This window comes from Notamacropus eugenii, chromosome 4 (genome assembly GCF_028372415.1).
Source record: "Notamacropus eugenii isolate mMacEug1 chromosome 4, mMacEug1.pri_v2, whole genome shotgun sequence".
Taxonomy (NCBI): Eukaryota; Metazoa; Chordata; class Mammalia; order Diprotodontia; family Macropodidae; genus Notamacropus; species Notamacropus eugenii.
Genome location: NC_092875.1, coordinates 72,855,264 through 72,876,009, shown reverse-complemented (window position 1 = coordinate 72,876,009; position 20,746 = coordinate 72,855,264). Strand labels below are relative to the sequence as shown.

The window sequence follows — 20,746 nt, the reverse complement described above, 5'->3', positions numbered from 1 at the left end:
CTTTACCATCTTGGTCACCAATCCTCTACTGGAATCATCCTTGGTCCCTTCACCATTTTGCTCACCCTCCTTTGGATGTTCTCCCTAGCTTAACAGTGGCCCTCCTAAAATGTTGGCACCACGATTGATAATAATGCTGTTGGCTTGTTGGAGAGATGGAGAACAGAATCAGAGAACGTTAATGTGTGATACAGATACAAAGCTAACAAGAGCTCATAGGGAGAAGAAACATTTAATTAAGCACCTACTCTGTGCCCAGTACTGTGCTAAGTGTTCTACATTGGACCCTCATAACAGCCTTGTGAAGTAGGTGCTATTTTATCCCTATTTAAATCAGGAAGGAACTTAAGATAGTTGCATCCTGTCCACTCATTTTACAGAGGAAGAAACTCCCCAGAGAAGGGTAGTAACTTGCCTAGGGTCGCATAGCTAATAAATGGTAGATTTCAGAAAACCAAACCCAGGTCTTGTGCCTGAGCTAGAAACCTGGCGGGGTGGGAAAGACCCCAGGGGCTGTGATGTACATTTTGGTAGCAGCAGATTCCCACTATCTGTCCTCTAGTCATCTCTCCAGAGGGAGGAGAGCTAGTACTGTGGCCTCTGGCAGTTCTTTCTGAAGGGGAAAAAGTCAGCCCTAGCCCACTGATGTATTACAGATGTAGCCCAGGGCCCCTGCTCTCCAGCCTTCAGGCACCAGCCAGGACTCAGAAGGGGATGTCCAGTTTGAGAGGGTGTTTCAGGGATGGTAGGCTCGGGAGCATGAAGGAACCTTGGAGATCATCTAGTCTAATCTGCTCATTGCCGAGGCTCATCCTGGTTCTGTGTCTTGCCCAGAGGCAAAGTAGTAAGTCACTATGTGAGAGAACCCAGAGGGTTTTATTGGCTGAGCAGCTAGGATAACGTGAGGTGGCAATGACAACGTGGGCATCTGTGACTGTTTCCCAGCTATGGAGCACCCTCCTGGGAGAGGCCTCAGGCTTCAGTTGCCCCATCTGGGAAATGAGGGTAATGGTCCCTCCCCACTCCACCACCACCACACACACACACACACACACACACATACACACACACACGCACGCACGCACGCACACACACACACATGCACACACAATGAGATTTGCTCCAGATGGTCTGGCAATATCTGTGTCAGCCATGGCAGTGGCTATTGATAATGAGTGCTCATGGCTTAATCATCTCCGACCCGCTTTGTACAATTCCTTCATAGGAGGATTTCTGTTCATCAGGGGTCTTGGCTATCTGCAAGGCCCCTCAGGCTGTGACACAAAGAGTGCTCCAGTGGGAGCATAACTTCAACTAGGGATTGAACAGGGGGAAGGGGGGTGAGGGATGGGGGGAATGGAAAGATAGAAGAAAAGGTGAAAAGAATCACAGAATGTCAGAGCTGGGAGGAGCCTTAGAACCCAGAATGTCAGAGCTGGGAAGGCTTTTAGGATATAGAATGTCAGAGCTGGGAGGGCTCTTAGAACATTCAATGTCAGAGTTGGAAGGAGTCTTACAGTATGGAATGTCACAGTTAGAAAGTCCCTTGAGAAATAGAATAAAATATCATGGCTAATCTAACCCCCTCATTTTACAGATGAGGAAAGAGAGGACCCGAGAGGAGAAGAGACTTGCTTAGGCCACCCCCCAAGTCCTGGGTGGGGTCTCTTCTGACCTAGGCTTCCTCCCTGTCCCTGCCTTAGAAGCAGGCTGCAGCTCCCTCTCCCCCCTGCCTGCACACACACTCCTGGCCCTCTGAATTAGGCCACTGAGCCTATTGACACAGTTTGGAAAGCTCTGAATGGCAGAAGCCCAGCAGTCAGTGGTCCCACCTCATTGCCTGCTCAGAATTACTTTCCAGAGGCTCCTGACAGCTGATTGAGGCCACCAGCCCTCCCTCGTCCCCCACATTCATGTCTGTTGTCTCATTTGGTCCTTGCTGCACTCCTGGGAAGGCTGGCGGGCCAGGGATGAACCCTTTTTTACAGATAAGGAATCTGGGGCCCAAAGAGCATCAGTGACTTGCCCAAGATGACCCAGAGAGTTTCAGAACCGGACCTAGAACTCTGGTTGCTTGATTACCAGCCCTAATTTAACCCATTAGTCCTCACTGGCTCATATTCACAGCCAGAGAAAACTTAGAGTAAAGGTAGATGACTCAGCTGAGGCCCTATGATCAGTCAGTGGAGAGCAGGCACTCGAATACAGCATCTCTCAGTCCAGGGTTCTTTCCACTACACTGGCCCAAAGCGTGGAGCAGGCAGGGGGATGCGGAAAAGGGCAAAAAGTGGATTGAATTTGGTGTGGGTTGGAGCCACACATCGAGGTATCCTATTGACCTGTCCCCCAAACACCCACCTTCAATGGGCCTGCTCTCTCCACAGAGGACCAGCTGCCCCCTGGCTTTCCGAACATTGACATGGGCCCCCAGCTGAAGGTAGTAGAGCGTACAAGGACTGCCACCATGCTCTGTGCAGCCAGTGGAAACCCAGACCCTGAAATCACCTGGTTCAAAGACTTCCTCCCAGTGGACCCAAGCACCAGCAATGGCAGGATCAAACAACTGAGATCAGGTAAGGATTTGGGCAGAGAAGGGGGCAGGGTGAGAGGTGTCACACAAGGGAGACAGTGCTGTACTGCGCAAGGTGGCCCTTAAAGGAGTGCCCAGGCAGGAATGATCTGCCTCTGGACTCAGCCACGGCTTCCCATCCTTGCCTTCTGAGGGGGAGTGGAATGTCTCTGTCTTCCCTCCAACCCCTTTTGAAATAAGCAGGAGGCTTCCACGTACACCTGGCACTGTGGGAGCAGGCCTCAGGCTTGAGGCATCCTCCAGGGCCTTGGTGGAGAGGGGATGAAAGGCCTGACTTGTCCCTATGTGGCCTCAGCTCTCCCTTGGGCAAGGGCAGGCCTCAGCTTTGGGCCTCTCCAGTGGCCCTCGGGGTCATCCCAAGAAGAGCCACTCCTGACAGCTGCGTGTGTCTGCTCGGTGCCTGGCACTGGGCTCTGTTTGTCTCCCCCCATCTGTTCGTCCATCTGTCCACTGGATCACGTGCTCATTGGGCGTAGTGTTGCTTATATACGTCTCCGTGTTTGTAGCTGTTTTCTTTCTCGTGAGTTCCCCAAGTATTACTTTATGCATGTGTGTGTGTGCACATGGACCCATGCACACCCGCATGTTCCCACCTCACAGGCATACAGATGCATCTATATCCACATAGAAGGATGTCTGTGTGGCCACATACACCTGTGTGTGTCTACACACACACTGTTGGCATATATGTGGTCACTTGATTGGCTCGTGCGCATGCACACATATACATATATGTCTCTGTGCTGTGTATTTTTTCTTTCCAAAGAGCTACTGACAAAATCCTCCCCAGGTTCCTAAAGTTGTCCAGTTTAGAAAGATGGACCTTCCTGCGTGGACACACCTGGGCCTCGTCTGGCTTCTCTCCTTTCTCAGTCTCCCTCTCCAAACTGAGAATACTGAGGCTCTGTGTTGCTCCCAGATTCTTTCCCCCGGCTGATCAGATAGGAGGAGCTAGGTTTCTTTAGTGCCCTTTCCTCCTCTTCTGAACCTCAAAGTAGAGTCTCCTAGGAGTCCCCCGAAATCAAGAAGAGAACTGCCCAGGGGAATTTGGAGAAGAGATGTGGCTAGGCCAAATGGGATCTCTTTTACTGGGCAGGCATGTGAGCTGCAATTACTTTCTGAGTTTGTCTTTAGAGCTGGCCTAACCTAGCAAATGAAGCTCCTCTCCTCATCGTCCTGCCCTCTGAATCAAACCCAGCTTCGTGCTCTTCAAACCTGACCCCCTCCCTCAATTTGGGGAAAACAGACTGTCTACAGAAAGTCCCCCCTAGAGATGGTGTTCTCAAGGTCCCAGAGACAAGGGTACTACCTGGGGGAGGTAGGGAGGGATGTCAGACCCAGTGCACTTTCTGTCTCTTCTTTGAGTCCGCAATGGTTGGATCTGGGAAGGACCCAAGACCAGAAAAGCCATCACACTTAGGGGCTGCTACTGTCTGAATAACCCACTTAACAAATTCATGTTTTCTTTTCTGATTCACTATTTGAAACGTTCAGAGACCTTTGGTAAGTCTGTTTGATCGAGCAAGTTAAACAGCTAACGTCCTTCCTGACCCCAGAACTAATGACCACCCTAACAGCTTTAGACACAGCATGTTTACTAACCCCTCTCACCAGGAGCCCTCTCTCCCCCAGAACGACCTGTCCTCGGGGGCACCAAAGGCCAGAGCCTCAGAGAAAGGAGAAGGAAGGAGAAAGGAGACTGGGGGTAGCAGCCTTGTGGGGTGAGAATGGGTGGCCTTTCTGTCTCTTCTCTGCCCCTTGGGAAGAAAGGAGGCGGGGAATAGTTTCACATCTAAAAATACTAAGAGGAGCTGGCATTGCTTGGCATGGACACTCCTCCCCCCGACCAGTACAAACAGAGCCCGCTTTCCATTGTATATAATACGATGGCCAGCCAGATGATAAGCCTCTCTCTGGATTTTGCCAGGATGACACCCTTCCCCGCATCACTACCACTGTGGGCCCCCCTCCACGGGGCCTTCAGTGACCCCCTGGACACTGTCACACCATGAGAAGAAATAAGTGGAAGAGCTTTAGGAGTGGCTCTTCTGTTGATGATGATGGTAACACCCACTTCTGTCACTTACAAATGGTGACAACTCCTCACAGTAGACTTGGGAGGTGTCAGTATTATTGGCCCCATTTTACAGATAGGGAAGCTGAGGCTTATAGGGAAGGAAGTGACTCGATTAAGAAATGTCAGATCCAGGCCTCAAACTCAGCTCTCCCATCTCCAAGACTAACCTCCTTTCTGTGATACCATGCTGCTGCCTGACAGTGTTCACTGCTGTGATCTGGGCCCTACGGGGAGAAAGGGAGTGGGGATTATCATGGTGCCACTCAAGAGGGAGAAATTATTTATGATTGAAGAATGTTGGAGTGGAAAGAACAATTGGTCTTGGAGCGTAGAGACCTAGGGTTCAGTGCCAGCCTCACTACATCCTGACTGTGTGGCTTTAGGCAAGTCCTTTCCTTCTCTGGGCCTCAGTTTCCTCATCTGTAAAATGGGGCCCAAAATGAGGGGATTGGACTGGATATTTCATGTCCCTTCTAGCCTCTAATATTTTGCAGTTGCGTGATGTGCTTGGTCCAGCAAAATGGTGGGAATTGTCTTTATCTCCCTACCTCCCGTACCTGAGGCATAGCAACTTGCTTTCAGCTAATCCCACACTCCACATTACCCCTGCCCAAGGAGGATTTCTGTTTTAATGGGAGACTCTGGGCATCTGAAATTCCAGATACCAAAGGAATGAATCTGTGGCAGAGGAATTGAAACTCCTAAAAGTCATTGTGTGGGGGAGCAGAGCAAGGAATATATCAGCCTGGCTCAAACCCTAGACCAACAATCCCCTTGAAAACTTCAATTAATCCAAAAAGCAGGAGAAGAGAGATGCCTCTGACAGGCTTTTCACTAAAGATTAAAGTACCCTGGAGAGCTGGATTCTAGGCCCATCCTTGCCACTGACTTATTGTGTGACCTTGGATAAATCCTGTCACTTTCTCTGGGCCTCAGTTTCCCTGTCTGTAAAATGAAGAGGTGGGATTGATTGCTAAGGTTCCTTAGACTTACAGTATTTCTTAAATCCTAAAGACTTCTGACCTGAAAGCCAGGAGACTTAGGTTCTAATCTCCTCTCCTGCTGACTATCTGTGTGACTTTTCTCTGAGCCTCATTTTCCCCATCTGTAAAATAAGGGGAATCTCTGACATTGTGAGCCTGAGACACTCACTTCCCCCTGCTCTGCCCCTCTACCTTCCATATCCTCCTGGGAGAGCTGTACATACACAAAGAAGGCATTGGTACACGTTCTCCAGTTACTATGGAGACAGACCCTCTGCCTCATGAATCCTCCAGGCTCTGCTTAACCTGCTGTGCACTGGTCTTGCCCTTCCTCTGCCTCCTATGCCTCCCAGGTCCCCAGCAGGTTGGACTTCGGCCAACATTGGTGATGGAGAAGAAGCCAAGGCAGGCTGGTCTCCACCATCCATCTCTGGCATCTGTCCCTCAGGAATACCAGTTCTTGATGCAGAACTCTGGTCCTTAAGCCTGATTTTGGCTGATGGAGCCTTCTCTCTCCTTGAGGGAAAGCCCCAACCCGAGCTCCTCCCAGCCCCCTGGCATCATTCAGCCTCTGATGAAAGAAGAAAATAAGGGTGAGGATGACCTATAGATCAGTCCCTCAAAGAAAAGCCTTTTTGCAGTCTCCCCTCAGCCAAGGCAGAGTAGAATAGGGAAAAAAGCAGTAGATTTGGCCATGTCAAAAGATTTGGGTTTGAACCACAGCTATGTGACCTTGGACAAGTCAGTTCCATCCCTGGACCTCAAGTCTCTTCATCTTTCCCATGAGGAGGCTGATCTCCAAGGTGTCTCTTGGTTTTAATAGTCTGTAGGGTTAGGCGTGAAACTCCAGTCTCCTTCCTCTGGCCCCAAGGACACCTGCCTTTGTTCCCCTCCTCCAGCTTCTGTGATGGTGGTAAAATAATTGGCTTACACTAGGGAGAAGGGAGCGTACTATTGGAGATCTCCAGAAGAGGCAGGTCTCTGTCCCCTGCTCCCTCCCTCTTTCACCCCAGTCCCTCTACCCCTGCCTGATATCCCATCTGACTCACCAGAGGTGTCTGTCTCTCACTTGACTACTTTGGGCTCTTCTCCTTTTCCCTTGGGGAGCTAAAAGGAGTCCCCCCAAGACTGTGTCGCTCCCCCTTAGTGGGTCTCCAACCCATTCTGTACCTCTCTTCCCCAGACCCTCCTTTCTTGCCCGATCCCTATCCCTCCCCAAGACTGTCCTTGTGAACCCTGCCCCCACCCCTGTTTGTACTCCCTAGCCCCAAAGCTAATCCCTGTGCATCATTAACCTGGAGGGAGTGAGCTCCTGACCCCCTACCCTCCATCTGTTCCTCATCTAACCAGGTTTCCTAACACCCTTCCCAACCTGACTCTAACCAGTGCCTAATGCCCTACCCTCCCCACTTGCCAGTCCCAAAAGAACACCGGTGCCTGATCATGCCTAGGCAGTGACTCAGTGCACCCCCTTTGCCGGCCAGCAGTTCCCCACCGGTGTCTTGAGTTTGTGGTGGGAGGGAATAAGGGGGTTTGAGGGAGCACATGGGCCAGCCCAAAGAGCTGCCACTGCCAGTGCCCTAGGAGCTTGGTGAGGCTGGAGAGGGGAGATGGCTGCTGCCATAACATGGCAAGAAGCCAAGAGCCAGGAAACAAGCCTTCCTGAGCAGTCCAGCTCCTTAAGAGAAGCAAAAGCCCATGCCCCACTTGTCCCCACTGTTCAGTTGTCCAAGAACCTCCTTGAAAAGACACTGACCTGAGTCAGTGCTGAGTCAGTAAACCCAGCTTTCAGAGCTTAATCCTCTACTTAGTGGCTATGTGACCATAGACAAGTCACTTCTCTCTGGGACTTAAGTTTTCCTCATAAAATGGATGTTCCCTCTTCCAAGGGGAGCAGAAAGGGGCTCTGGAGGGAAAGATGCTTCAGCAATATAATTTTATTGTGTGCATCCCTCCTCCCTTCAGATTCATTTACCAGAATAGGAAAAAGGCAGAATTGGTACCAGAGACAAAGCCCTGACCCACAAGCTTGGGTACAGAGAGTACCTCAACCCTCCTTCCCTTCCCATTCTCTAGGCTTCTGTTAGCTAATGAGGAGGCAGTCTCCAGTAGTAGTGACCAGAGCAGCTGCAACAACAGGGTGGTTCACACATAGTACAAAGAAATCCAGAAGCAGCTCTGGATTCAGATCTGAGGCCAGGGTTCAAGTATTGGCCCAGCCACTGACTATCTCTGACTTTGGTCAAGTCCCTTGCCCTCTACAGGCCTTACCCTTCTCCTCTGTAAAATCAGTTGTCTGGAGTCGACGACCTCTACGGTCCTGTTGAGTTCGGGGTACCCAACATATACATTTCCCCAGGGCATGCATGCTGGCATTGTGGGAGAAGACCTCCCAGTCCTTACCTTCCTAGTTGAGATAGTTAAGGAGAGACATGGAGGGAATGCTTCCAGGTGGAGAAACAGGGGCCAGGTTGTGTTGGATTCGGTTCCATTTTTAACAGTCCCATTTGGTCAACAATCTGTTAAGTCGCTACTGTGTTCTGTGTCCTGAGCTTGGCACCAGCAACTCCCAAAATGAAAAGCATCAGAGACCCTGTCTTCCAGGACCAGGAAGCAGAGGGATAGATGTACAGGAAAGAACCTAGGCTCTGGTACTTGTCCAAGGTCACCAGGCTGGCCTAGATTTGGGGTTTCCTCATCTGTTGAATGAGAAACGCCATGGAAAAAGAAAATAATGTTGGATTTGGAGTTAGGAGACCTGAGTCTAAAGACTGCTTCTGCCACCTCGTACCTATGTGATCTGGGGGCAAATCATTTAATCTGAATCTTAGTTTTCTCATCTGTAAAATGAGGACTATCTGACCTTCCCAGTCCCTTCCAACTAACTCTAAATGTAAAACCCCATGCCATCCTCTGATCACATGATCTCTAACTCTCCAAATCCTATAAACCTAGTGAAGAAACTGGATAAACACAAATAGTTATGATGCCAGGGAATGTGTGGGGGCAAAGAAAGTCAGAGACAAAATGTCTAAGAAAATTTGAGGAGAGAGAGATTACTAAAAACTGCATGAAGGAAGCAGTACTAGCACTGGGGCATAAGGAAAGGGAAAGATTCCAATAGGCAGAGATGAGAGAGTACACACAGGTCCTGGCAAATGTGTGGCAGTAGGAGATGGCAGGACAAAATTAAGGTACTTCCAGTTCAGAGAAGGCAGAAACCAGGGAGGACCAGAGTTCCTGTGGAGATAGACCCTAGGCTAGGCCTTGGAGGCTAAGTAGATTTTCAGTTGCCCAGAGAGAGAGAGGCAGGTTAGACTGCCTCTTACTGCTGACTCTCCTCCCTTCCACGGGGTCCTTTTCAGCTGGCCAGCCAGATGTTTCTGTTTTTCACATGACTCTCTTTGCTTCCCTTACAGAAAGTACTCCGATCCGAGGTAAGAGGCTTCCCCACTCACCCACTCACTCACTCACTCACCCACCCACCCACTCACTCACCCACCCACCTGCCCCTCCTCTCTGGCTCCTCCCTCCACACACTCCTCAGCTCCCAGCCTCCTGCCTCCTGTCCAGGGTTCCAGCTTGAGCTAGGGTAGCCTTTAGCTGGCTCCCCCACCTCCCAACTCCCATGCCTTTCCTCCCCCTTCCCTTCCCCCCAGCCTGCCCTCTTGTGTCTGTGCTCTCTTGTCTCTGTCTCAATGTTGGTCTTTGTGTGTCTGGGTTTGCCGGGGCTGGGAATTACTTATCAGGTCTTTCCGCTAAGTCTGCAGATGACCTGGCCTCAGAAAAGGGACAAAAGGGGCTGCCCACTCACGGGTAACAGGGTGTGGGCTATTGGCAGTAAGACTGGAAGATTGATTATCATCCAGACCTGTGATGGATATGAAAAAGAGGGTGCTGGAACAGCTTATTTTTGAGGTCCTCTACAGATCTAGTTCCTCTAATGATCTAGGAGCCATACACGCACACACACACCCCTCAGTCCTGAGAGTCAAGTGATCCTGGCCTCCTCTGTAGCCCTCCTACACAACAGGTCCCTTCTCTGTAGGTCTCAGTTTTATCCATTCAGAAAGTGAGGGGTGTGGATGAGCTGGTCCCTAAAGTCTCTGAGTCTCCCCCTCCCCCATGAGTCACAGTTCTGGGCATTAGTCCCAAATAGGCAAACAAACCATACGCAGCTTCAAAGGCCGCTTACGCATCTACTCCCAGATTCCCCACAGAGATGGAGTAGCCTTTGAGTCGAGAAGGGCAGGCACTGAATATAGCTGCAGCTTCTCTGTTCTCTTCCCCCCAGCCCTCCACCCCCACACACTCATCCACACGCACACAGAGTCCATCCTCAGCCTTAGGAAGGGAACACAACTGAGCTGTGCCATCCCATGGGTAACACAGTGCCAGGAGGAATGGATTCAAAGTCACCCAGTCAGACTGGCGTGTGGTGACTTATCCCACCCATGCATGCCGCTCCGACCCAGCCCAGAATCAACTGCGTTCTGAAAACCCTTCCTTAATGGGGGAAGGTGCATGAGCTGTGATCTGATGTAAAGTCCTGGATTTGGAGTCAAGGAACATTTGAATCTTACCTTTTAATTCAGTTCAGTAAATAATCATGTAAGGGCTCCCTATATGGCCAGGACTCTACTACGTGCTGGCAATGCTAAAAGAAAATGAAACCGTCTCTGGAGCCTGGGGCTTTAGACTTAACTTTCTGGACTTCTGTAAAATGAGGCAGTTCTCCAAGGTCCCATTGTGCTTGTCTGAGTGCTCAGACTTAATCCTGGAGGGCAGAACCAAATGCCCAGTTCAATGGAAATGGAGTCAGGGGCATCAATTTTTAGACCAGGTATAGGGGAAGAGGAAAGGATTCTGGGTTCTCAAGTTTCTCCAGAAAGTTTCTCAAGAAAGAAGTTAGGGGAACAAGGTAAAATCTCCCCCTTGGTGACCTGAATTGAGATCATATTTGAGATAGGCCCCTTTTTCTACCCGGCCTCAAGCACTTAAGGCTCCCAAAATGGCAGACCACCAGTCCCTGATCTACTACTGATCTACTCTGTAGTCCTCCCATCTCTGAGCCTCAGTTTCCCCTTCTGGAGGTGAAAAGTCTGAAGCACTATAGAGGTGCAGGGTGTCCAGACCCAAACTCTTTAGCCCATGTCTCCCCCAGCAGAAGCCAGCTTCTATGTTATAAATACTCATCAGTCTGAGATGTAGGAACCGAAGCAGCAGACAGCCCATGCAATGAATGTCAGGTCCCTATCTGGCTAAACACAGGTCCTTCCCATCCATGACCTCGGTAGGGCGAAACAATTAATTAACAGGTCCTTAGGATGGGATTTGATTCATTTCAATAAAACATTTATTAAGCACGTGCTGTTCAAGACTGGAAAAGATGCAAAACTTATCAGTCCTCTCGGACAGTCCAAGGAGCTCGCAGGCTGGTGAAGGATGAGATGCAGATGTAGATAACTAATATACAAGCCCATTGGACAGGGGCAAAGTACAGGTCAAAGAAGAAGGTGGCCATTTCAGTGGGAGTTAAAATTGAATGGGACCAAAAAGGATATTCCAACCATAGGGGTTTCTGAACCAAGTTATAGAGGCAGGAAAGCAGAGAGGGTGGTCCGGGGTCAGAGAGCAGCCTTGTTTGACTGCAGCAAGGTGTGGAGGGCTTCAATGCAGACAGAAGACTATGACCAGATCTAGGCATGAGGAAAACCAGTTTGGCCATGCACTGAAGGATGGATCAGAACGAATTGAGAGTGGAGGCTGGTTGGAGTCTGTTGGCATAGTTGAGTTGGGTTAGGATGAGGGCCCATCCTGTAGTAGGACCAATGGGTCTGCCAGATCCTGCAGATTTGATAGAGTCAGAGATAGTCTCCAAGCCTGAGAAACCAGATGAATCCAAACACATTAGGTTCTTCTGGGCTTTCACCATGGTCACTGTAAGAAAGCCTAGGTCTAAGTTCAGTAAAATGCTGAAATCTGTCCCCACCACCCTTTCTTAGTGAGCCCAGTTCACACTGAGGCATGATGTATATGCTCTTCAAGAGGCTAGCAATGCTATTTGCATTTTTAAGGGTCCAAGGAGAACATACCCTTTTTCCCCAAAGATGCAGTTTCGCACATTTGTGGTCCTTGAGTGAGAGATATTTGGGGACAGGAAGAACCTTCCCAGCACCCTCAGCAGCTGCCTAATTAACCTTCTTGTCAGACCAGCCCCTTGTTACAAATATTTTTCAGACCCATTTTTATTTTCTCTTGGGTGCCTTCTGAATGAAGAAGGTATGTGACATTTAGACACACTCGTGGAAATTCATACACATTTTCATCAACTCCTTCCTAGGCACAGGTAGATTTAATTAGGGCCTATGAAATTCAGACACATTTGTTTAAATTCAGATTCATGGGTGCATGGCCTCATCCAAGGTAGAACAGCATCAAACAAACAAGCAATTCACCTTGAAAATAGACACTGGAATAAAATTTGATTATTTGTTTTTCCTTACTCTGGAAATTAGCCATCACAGGACAGGGTCAACCGATGCAGGCACACAGAATCCAAACCGGGCTACCCCCACTTTCTGGAGAGATCTTCCTGAGGCCTTCTGGAAGCCAATGTGAACGAGCCATCCCCAACTCCACCACCAGATCAACTTACTGCTGTCCTCGGGGGTACCTGCCACCCAGCCCAGGACTATAGCCTGTCAGCATCTGGTTGGGTTAAGCAACACTCACTACTTACCTTATATCCACTGTTCCCTCCACCCCCCATCCCTGTAAAGAATGGAGAGGACAGGCCTTAGGTTCCTGCCCTGGGCATCTTCAAATCTGGCTGGGAAGACAGGGCTCTGCCACAGCCGAGTGCAGGAGCAAAATAAGACAATGCTAGAAGGCAATAAATACAGCAGACCTGCTGTGTGCAGAACACCACTGGATTAAGCACTTGCTACGTGCAGAACACTGCTAGGCACTGAGAGTGATATGAAAGTTTGTTAGACACTGTCTTCAAGGAGCTTATAGTCTGGGAGAGGAATAAAATTCTTCCCCTCCCCAAAACAGATCACTAAATCATCAAGCATGGATTAAGAGCCTGGTTTAGCAGGCACCATGCTAGGTGCTAGGGGTACAGGCGCAAAGACTGAAACAATCCCTCCCCGCCAGGACCTTATGTTCTAAAAGAAAAAACACAGGCAGAATCAGTATAAAGAGATAGATTAAAGGGAAGGCACTGTAACATGCAGTGGTCACGTTGTAGAGAGTTCTTCTAGTTGCTCTCTGTGACCTTGGGGAGTCAGTTCAGCTGGGTGAGCCTCGGTTTTCTCATCTCTAAAATTCCTTAGGCTGAACCTGACATTGGCCTCCCCAGAAAGAAGGCCATGGGACATTGCCCAACCTTTCAGTCTAGCACAGGTCTTAGCTGTATGGTCAAACACCTTTAACGAGTACATCGCAGAGGTATGGAAGAAAATATTGGAGGAAATGAGGAGGTTTGGGGGACTGTCACAGCCAACAGGGAGGATCCCATGCTAGATGTAACCAGGTCAGGATGTTGGTTCAGACTGGAAATGCTAATTCAAGTGCTTGCAGAGGCCTGGGCCAAGCTGAAGGCCAACCTCAGGGAGGCCCAGAGCTGGAGTGACCCCCAGCGCTGGGCACTGACTCCCCCTGGTCCTTCTCTTCCCACCCCATCTACCCCTCCCCCCAGGTGCCCTGCAGATCGAGAGCAGCGAGGAGACAGACCAAGGAAAATATGAGTGTGTGGCTACCAACAGCGCGGGAGTGCGCTACTCATCTCCCGCTAACCTTTACGTGAGAGGTAGGGAGCGCGTCGTCCCGAAACTCAGGGTACAGCCTCTTCCCTGCTCCCCTCACCCTGTACCCTCCGGGCTCTCCCCCACTCCCGCAGACCCGAGCAAGAGATCTAAGGGTTGGGGCTGGGGATGGAAAAGGACAGAGAGGCAGAGTGGGGTAGATGTGGTTAGGAAAGCTGAGCATAAGGAAGAGAGAGAGACACGCAGAGTCATGACCCTGAGACATAACCTCCCAGCACATTGAGTTCCTCCTCCATAAAGTGACCAGGTGGTGTCAGGGGTTCTCTAAGAGCCCTTCCCATAAGCCGGCTCCAGTCCTAGCCCTGCTGGCCACTCCCCAGGTGATCATGAGCAAGCTGCTTCATCTGTCTGGGCCTTGGTATCCTCTAGTCAAGCTCCAGCTCTTACTGACGATGTACTGATAGACTGAAGAGCTGGGTTCTAATTTGACCTCTGCTGCCAGCTCTGACCCTTGGCAAAGTCCACCTATCCCCCAGGGTGGGGATCCTTGAAGGTACTAGGGCTATGGAGGATCCCTCAGCTAGACTAGGCCTAGGGCCTTAGAGCAGTGAACTCAGGTCTTCTAGGGGGAGAGGTCATGGGGCATAGTGAGCTCTTCTTAAACTGGAACCAGCAAACTCAGCTGTCCCCTGGATGAGGAAGAGACTGCCCCTTGCCCACTCCAGCCCAGCCTGGCAGGGGGGGACTCTGGGAGGGAAGCCAGGAGCAGGAGGCCCTCAGCTTGCCCCCAGGAGCTTGGCAGGGGTCAGGGTGGGAGTGATCTGTCTTGGGCCTGCAGGGCAGGGGGAGCCCGCAGGTCTCCACCCCCTCCCCCCTCCCTTGCTCCTTAGTCAGCTTCCCATGGTGTATTGTGCTGCAAGCTCTCCCCACCCCCCACCCCCATTGTCTGGGCTGGCTTTGCTTTCTGGGCCTCCCCTCCTCCACCTCCAATCCTGTCCACTCCCACCCTGGGCCCCAGGAGAACCACTGCCAGAGGGAGATATGGCTCCCTCTCAAGTTAGCTGGGAGTTGGGGTGAAGCTGATCCTCTCCCTTAGCCCACTGCTACTCCCAGGGCTAGACCAAGATACAAGCATTGGATTCCCTTCTAGCTAAGCCTACTGTCTGGGTGGAGGGTAGGGGGAGGAGAAGAAAAAGACAGAAACTCAGTTATACTAAGGCATCATACTAGCTTAGTGTGCGCCCACTGACCCAGAATCTGTATTCTCACCTAGTGATAAAATCTTAAACTTTCAAAAAGGAAGCTATAATGGTGGCATTTTAAGTGTCATGAGGATGGATGGAAAATAGCTTTGAATGCCCACCCAGTCTGCCTGTACCTAAAGCCAGCCCTGTCCCTGGCCTTTTTTTTTTTCTTATTAGCTAGTACCCAGAGAAACCCCAGGAAAGTTTGCCTGTCCTCTATCTGTGCTAGTTCTATGTGCCAGAGGCTATGCCCAGTGCCACCCTCAGGCTGCCCTCATTGGCTCATGTCCTCTTCCCCTGGTCTGACTCCTCGTGTCTTATATTCAGACCTTTGTGAATCCCATTAGAAGCCTTGATAGTCTTTCTTAAAAAAAATACTTCTCAGCCTTTCCTCCCATACCAAGGCCATGGCATCTTGGAGGACTTCCACAGGACCAGTCTATATACCCAGACTTGGACTATGATGCCAGGCTGGTTCTGGGGGGAAGGAGAATGCTCAAGCAGCAGTTAGACTTGGAAGAATGAAGAGCCATTCTTTAAAAAAATTCCCCAATTTTCCCCTCTTCTCTCAGTGTGCCTAATGTAAGTAGTGCACGTAGAAAGCGGGGCAGAGACTGGGGGCAACCTCTTATATCCTAGGAAAGAACCTAGACTGCAGATTAGCTCTGGATTCAAATCCTGGCATTATCATTGACTTGTTAGATGTTGAGCAAGTCTCTGCCTTCTCTGAGCCTCAGTTTCCCCAAATGTAAAACAAAAGAATTAGGTGCCCTGGTGGAATTCTGGGATTCCATAATCCTCTACAATGAGAGAATGAAGGTATCCTTTATCCCAAAGAATTTGGAATCCAAGGACCTAGGTTTGACTCTCAGTCCTACCACTAAACTTAGGGAACTGGACAAAGTGACCTTTAAAAGTTTCTTCCAGCCATATAAATGCTATGATAAATTGATGAATTGAGAAGGAATCTCCCCCCCCACTGCCCACCTCCCAAAGCCTCTTCCCAAGATTATAGGCAAAAACCACTTCCCTTCTCCCGCAGCCATACCACAAGTGGTCTCTTCTCTTCCCCTATCCCTTCTATGGTATCCATTTGATTGTAGGTAGCCAGTGCAGGGAGGGGGCCTAGGCAAGTGACAGGAGAAGGGGATTGGGTAGCTCCAAAGCTTTGGATATAACCAAACAAAGCCTCCCTCCTGAGACACCTAAAATAGCCACCAAGGGTGCCCACGGTGAGTTTCCCCCATGCTCATCAACAGTGGCTGGTGGGCAACCTTCCCTAACCTTCTGTCTCTCTGTAAATGCTTGAGTGAAGCTTTGTAAGTTCTGAGGTCTCCAGAGACTGCCCCACCACCCTCCCAAATAATCAAGGCAGGGGTTAGGGGGGCTGGGCTGGGAATTGGGGGAGGGAGGTGGTCAGTGGAGTGGGCAGGGGAGGGATACAGGGGGAGTGAGTGGGTGGGGGTGGCCAAGGGGAGGCATTGGACCTCCTCAGCTCCCCAAGGTGCCCCCTTGGCTTCTGCCCCTCTGGGGACCAGGGGCAGGGGAGGCCGGGGCTAGTGGTGGCAGCTAAATCCTGTCGCCTTCCCAGGCCTAGGCCTGGAGCTTGGACACTTGAAAATGTCAAAAGACAAAACCAGCAAGGTAGAGCTAGAGTCGGTGTCAGGGGCAAATCGCAGAAGCTGTTCGGCTTTTTTTTACTTTGGAAGTTTTTTATTTTATTTTCGAGGACAAGCAAAGAACGGTGGCAGCTAACAGCCTTGGGAAGGCCTCTTTTACTCTCTCTGTGTTTCCCCTTATTTTTTCTCTTTTCCTCATGTCATTGTGTTCCGCATCAAACCCCCTTAACATCCCTCAGAGCTACGAGAAGGTTGGTGTGTTTTTTTCTTTTTTACGTTCTCTACCCACATTTTTACATTCTTAAGACAAACAAACAAACAAACCAAAAATCAATCAATCAAACCAATCAATTAAAAAATTTAAATAAGAGCGAAAAAGCAAGAGAAAATGTTTCCGATGCGCCCGGCCCGCCGGGCGGGTCACTACCCGCGACGCCCTGCATTGTGAGCGCCTTTCTGCATCCCGTTGGTAATGTCGTTGCTGAATTTTTGCACTCTACGTCGTCATGGTAACTTGGCGTTTGGGCCACTGGGCCTGATGCATGATGGGAGAATGTCACTCTCTTCTCTGCATGCCACTTCCGTTGATTTGATCCGTTGGGTTCAAGACGCCTTCTGAGTGTTTGGTTTATTCCTGTTCCTTTATTTTTTCTCTTCTGTCGATTTTCTCTTATGTTGTTTTTTTTTTTTAAACCAAATTGTTACTTTGTTTTGTTTTATCCCCTAAAGAAAATTCTATCTTTGATTTGGTTTTGTCCTCTTTTCTTCGCTATTGTGTCCTGGTTGCGCTGTGTGGGCGTTATTTTCCAGCGAGTTGTGCAGAAAGCCAGTGTTCCTGCCCCTAGCCTGGCCTGACCCCTTGCCCTCCAAGGGGTAACTGAACCACACAGGAAAGGGGTTACCCAGTTGGAATGCCTGCCCAAAAAATGGGCTGGAGGAGCCCTGCAGAGTGGCTTGTGGGGTTGGGGGGATGGAGAGAACCTGGGCTGGGGGCAGGGCCCAGTCTCTCCCAGTGTCCCTAGAAGCCACCTTGCCTTTTCCCAGAGCTGGAACCTCAGCCCAGAGAATTTCCCTTTCCTCTTTCTGATCTCTTCTCCCCTGCAGGATCCCTTAGCTCTTTGTCAATCAGTCAGTCAATCCACAAGTGCTTCCTATGTGCTAGGTACTGCTTATTCATACTGCTACCATTTTGGGGGAGCAGCATTGACTGGGCTCCCCCTGCATGCAGTGTACAGTCATACATATAGGCTGATCTGCCTGGCATCCAGTGCGGGTGATGGAAAGAGCCCCTGGATTCATATTTTAGCTCTGCCACGACCACAAGCAAATCACTTCACCACTCTGAGCCTCAGTTTCTTATCTGTCAAGTAAGGGCATTGGACCATATGACTTCCAAAGTCTCTTCCATGCCAATTCTATGTCCTTCCTCTTCTCTGGGCTTCATTTTCCTTCTCTGCAAAATGAATTGAGTGGGTCCTTTTGTCCTGAAGGGCCCTTTCAGGTCTAAGATTCCAGTCATCATCATTTCAGTGGGAATAAATCAGTCCCATTACCACAGTGCTTCCTGTAGAAAGCCCTTTCCCTCCCTGATTATTCCAGTTTGACAGATGGAGAAACTGAGGCCCAGGAAGATGAAGTGACTTGCACAGTTAGAATCCCCTGACTTGTCTGTCCAGTGGTAGAATAACATGAGACATGTGAAATTGTGAAAGACATGCTTTCTTTTGGCCTCTTTCCCAGTGAATGGCACATTATAACATCAAATGAGTCTAATTAGTATAGGGATATACTGTGAGGTAGGTGAAGCTGGTAGGACCTGCCTGGGCACTGGCCCCATTGAGAGAACAGCAGCTGACCGGCCTGGCTGCTGGGCTGACAGTAGCATCAAGTAACCCCAATTTCTCTCTCAGACCTGAAGCATTATAAAGCCTTCTCCCCGCAACTACCCTGGGATGGAACTAGATGTAGGCAAGTGCCTGGTCCCAGAAACAGCTGTCATTGTCTGCCACAGGACTGCCTTTCCATATACCTAGGGAGATTTGGATGCTGCCCTAGAGTGACTCAGATAGAAACATCACAGAGTTATAGCTGGAAGGGGCCCAAGGAGTCTTCTAATTCAACCCCCACATTTTACAGGGGAGGGATTGAGGCCCAGAAAAGTTCAGTGATTGGCCCAAAAGGTCACACAGTCAGGAAAACGCAGACTCTGGATTTGGACCCAAGTCCTCTGGCTCAAAGTTCAGTGCTCCCTTCACTGCATGTCACTGCCCCTTCTCTAGAAATATTTGGGAAGGGGTCTAAGGATCTAGGACTCCCCAAGGAGCCCCAGGGAACGACTTGTTGTATTAGGACACCATGATCTAACCTGGGTCCAAAGCCCTCCCCTGATCCTTACAACCTACATGACCCAGGAAGAGTCCTGTCACCATCCTAGGCTTTCTTCTCTCTAACATGGAATGGGGTGATCTCCAAGGGCCCTCCCAGCCCCAAATGCAGTGCTCCTTTGATTCTCCAAGTTGGGATAAAGGATAGAGAACCTGAATTCCTCCTCTTCTATACCCTGAGCTAAGGTTTCTCCTCAAAGTAAATGGGAAGGTAGGCAAGAAAATGAGAACTGTGTCCAATCGCAGTATGGGGACTCTGATGGAGTAAGTGAAGCTGGTTGCTTCTCCCTTCCTGGCTCTCAGCCCTAGGGGACAGCATTTCTTTCCACAAGTGGCCTGGGAAAATTTCAAGCCACACCTAGGACAATCACTTTCTGAGTGTCCTTGACTTTAGCACTGGGTGATTCTTGAGAAATCCAAGGGCAGTTATGACAGTCTCTCTCCTTTCTCTCTCACCCCTTCTCTCTCTCTCTCTCTCTCTCTCTCTCTCTCTCTCTCTCTCTCTCTCTCTCTCTCTCTCTTTCTCTCACTCTCTCTCTCATACCAAGATGCTGAGATTTTCACACCCCATCTACCTTCTCCATCCCTTCTTCCTCATACCCCAATCCTTTCCCATTAGACATTGAAACATCCGTAGAGAAGTTGCCAAAGTTGATTGGTTCCATATTACCAGTGACTTCATCTTTGGGAATACCAACCAGGCTTGTGCACCTGTGATAGTGTCTGCCACCATCCCCGCTCTGCCTTGCGTGGCAGAAAAGGCAGGCCCAGATGGGTTTTGCCCTATTTCCAGCCCTTCCCCTCTCATGGGCCTAAGTGAGACTCTGGACAGGAAAGTATCCCCTTCAGCTGTAGGACTCCTGGCTTGCTAGGACTGAGAGGCAAATCAAAGGGAATTGGGAGCTGCTGCCTTCTTATTAAACACACGATGATGCCAGGATGCCCATCACAGTGGATTAGATTTTCACAGAATTTGAGAGTTGGAAGGCACCTTAGTGACCATCCCATCCAAGCCATAGATTTTGTTGGAACCCGGCCCTGGGTGAGGTGCTGAAGACAGGCAAGGGAAATCTCCCATCTACCACTGAGACACACACACAGACACATACACACACACACACACCCACACCTTTGCTAAAAGTCATTTTAGCTTCCACTCAGGCCCCTGGCCCCAGAGGGCAGTCTCTGTTGGGTGCCCTGGGGCTCAGTCTGGGCCCTGTACTGTTCATCATTTTATCAATGACTTGGATGAAGGAACAGCTGATGTGCTATTCATCTCTGCAGATGACACAGAGTTAGGAGGTGTGGCTAACAAAGTATTGGATGACAGAGCCAGGAGATGCAAAGGTAGAACACAGGGCTGAATCTAATTAGATGGAATTGAATAGGGATAAGTGGGTTTGGGAGTATTTTTGTGGGTAAGGCAGCACTTAGATGCAGACTGTTGTCCATAGTAGAAGACCCTGAGGGTTTTAGCTGACTGAGTCATCAAGGTGACATGGCAGCCAGGGAGGCTCCTGGGATGGAGAGAGTCACCCTGCAGCTTGTCCCCTTGCCCTTTTCCAACCCCGTCTGAAGGGTTGTGCTCAGTTCTGGGCCCATGTCCTTTAGGAGGGATGATGCCCACAGACTGACGCATTTCCAGAAGAGGGTGATGGAATTAGGGACTGGAGCCCTCATCACAAGATGGGACAAAGGGTGTCTGGCCTGGGGAAGGGACAACGTATTAAGGAGAGCACAATAGCTCTGGCTTCAAGTATTTGAAAAGTTGACCTAGGAAAGAGGGATGAGACTTACCCTGCAGAAAGAACCAGGCTCTTGAGAGAGAAGGGGAGCGCAGTAGAATCTGCCTTGATGTGGCATTCTCCAAAAGTAGAATGGTCATGGGCTGGGTGAGGTAGTGAAGTCCCCATCAGTGGAAGTTTGAGCAAATTGAATGATCACCTGTCACATTTTATCAGAAGGGATTCTTGCTAAAGTACAGGTTGGAATAGGTGGCCACAGAGATTCATTCAAAGTCTGAGATTCTAAGCCCTTCCCAATTGAGTGGATAATCTTTAGCTTGGGACTTCCAGGG

The 20,746-nt window shown here is 49.9% G+C and overlaps 1 protein-coding gene across 17 annotated transcripts in view; it reads left to right on the top strand.

Annotated features, from left to right (window-relative positions):
* PTPRS (protein tyrosine phosphatase receptor type S) overlaps positions 1 to 20,746 on the top strand; it is a 216,607-nt gene that overhangs the window by 129,153 nt on the left and 66,708 nt on the right. For 9 of the 17 annotated variants that reach the window (XM_072601878.1, XM_072601891.1, XM_072601889.1 and 6 more), the window contains exons 5-7: positions 2,385 to 2,573; positions 9,070 to 9,087; positions 13,356 to 13,466. In XM_072601878.1, the coding sequence (XP_072457979.1) occupies positions 2,385 to 2,573; positions 9,070 to 9,087; positions 13,356 to 13,466 (318 nt within the window). The remainder of the gene's footprint in view (positions 1 to 2,384; positions 2,574 to 9,069; positions 9,088 to 13,355; positions 13,467 to 20,746) is intronic. The other 8 variants (XM_072601884.1, XM_072601892.1, XM_072601890.1 and 5 more) reach the window with 1 other exon arrangement.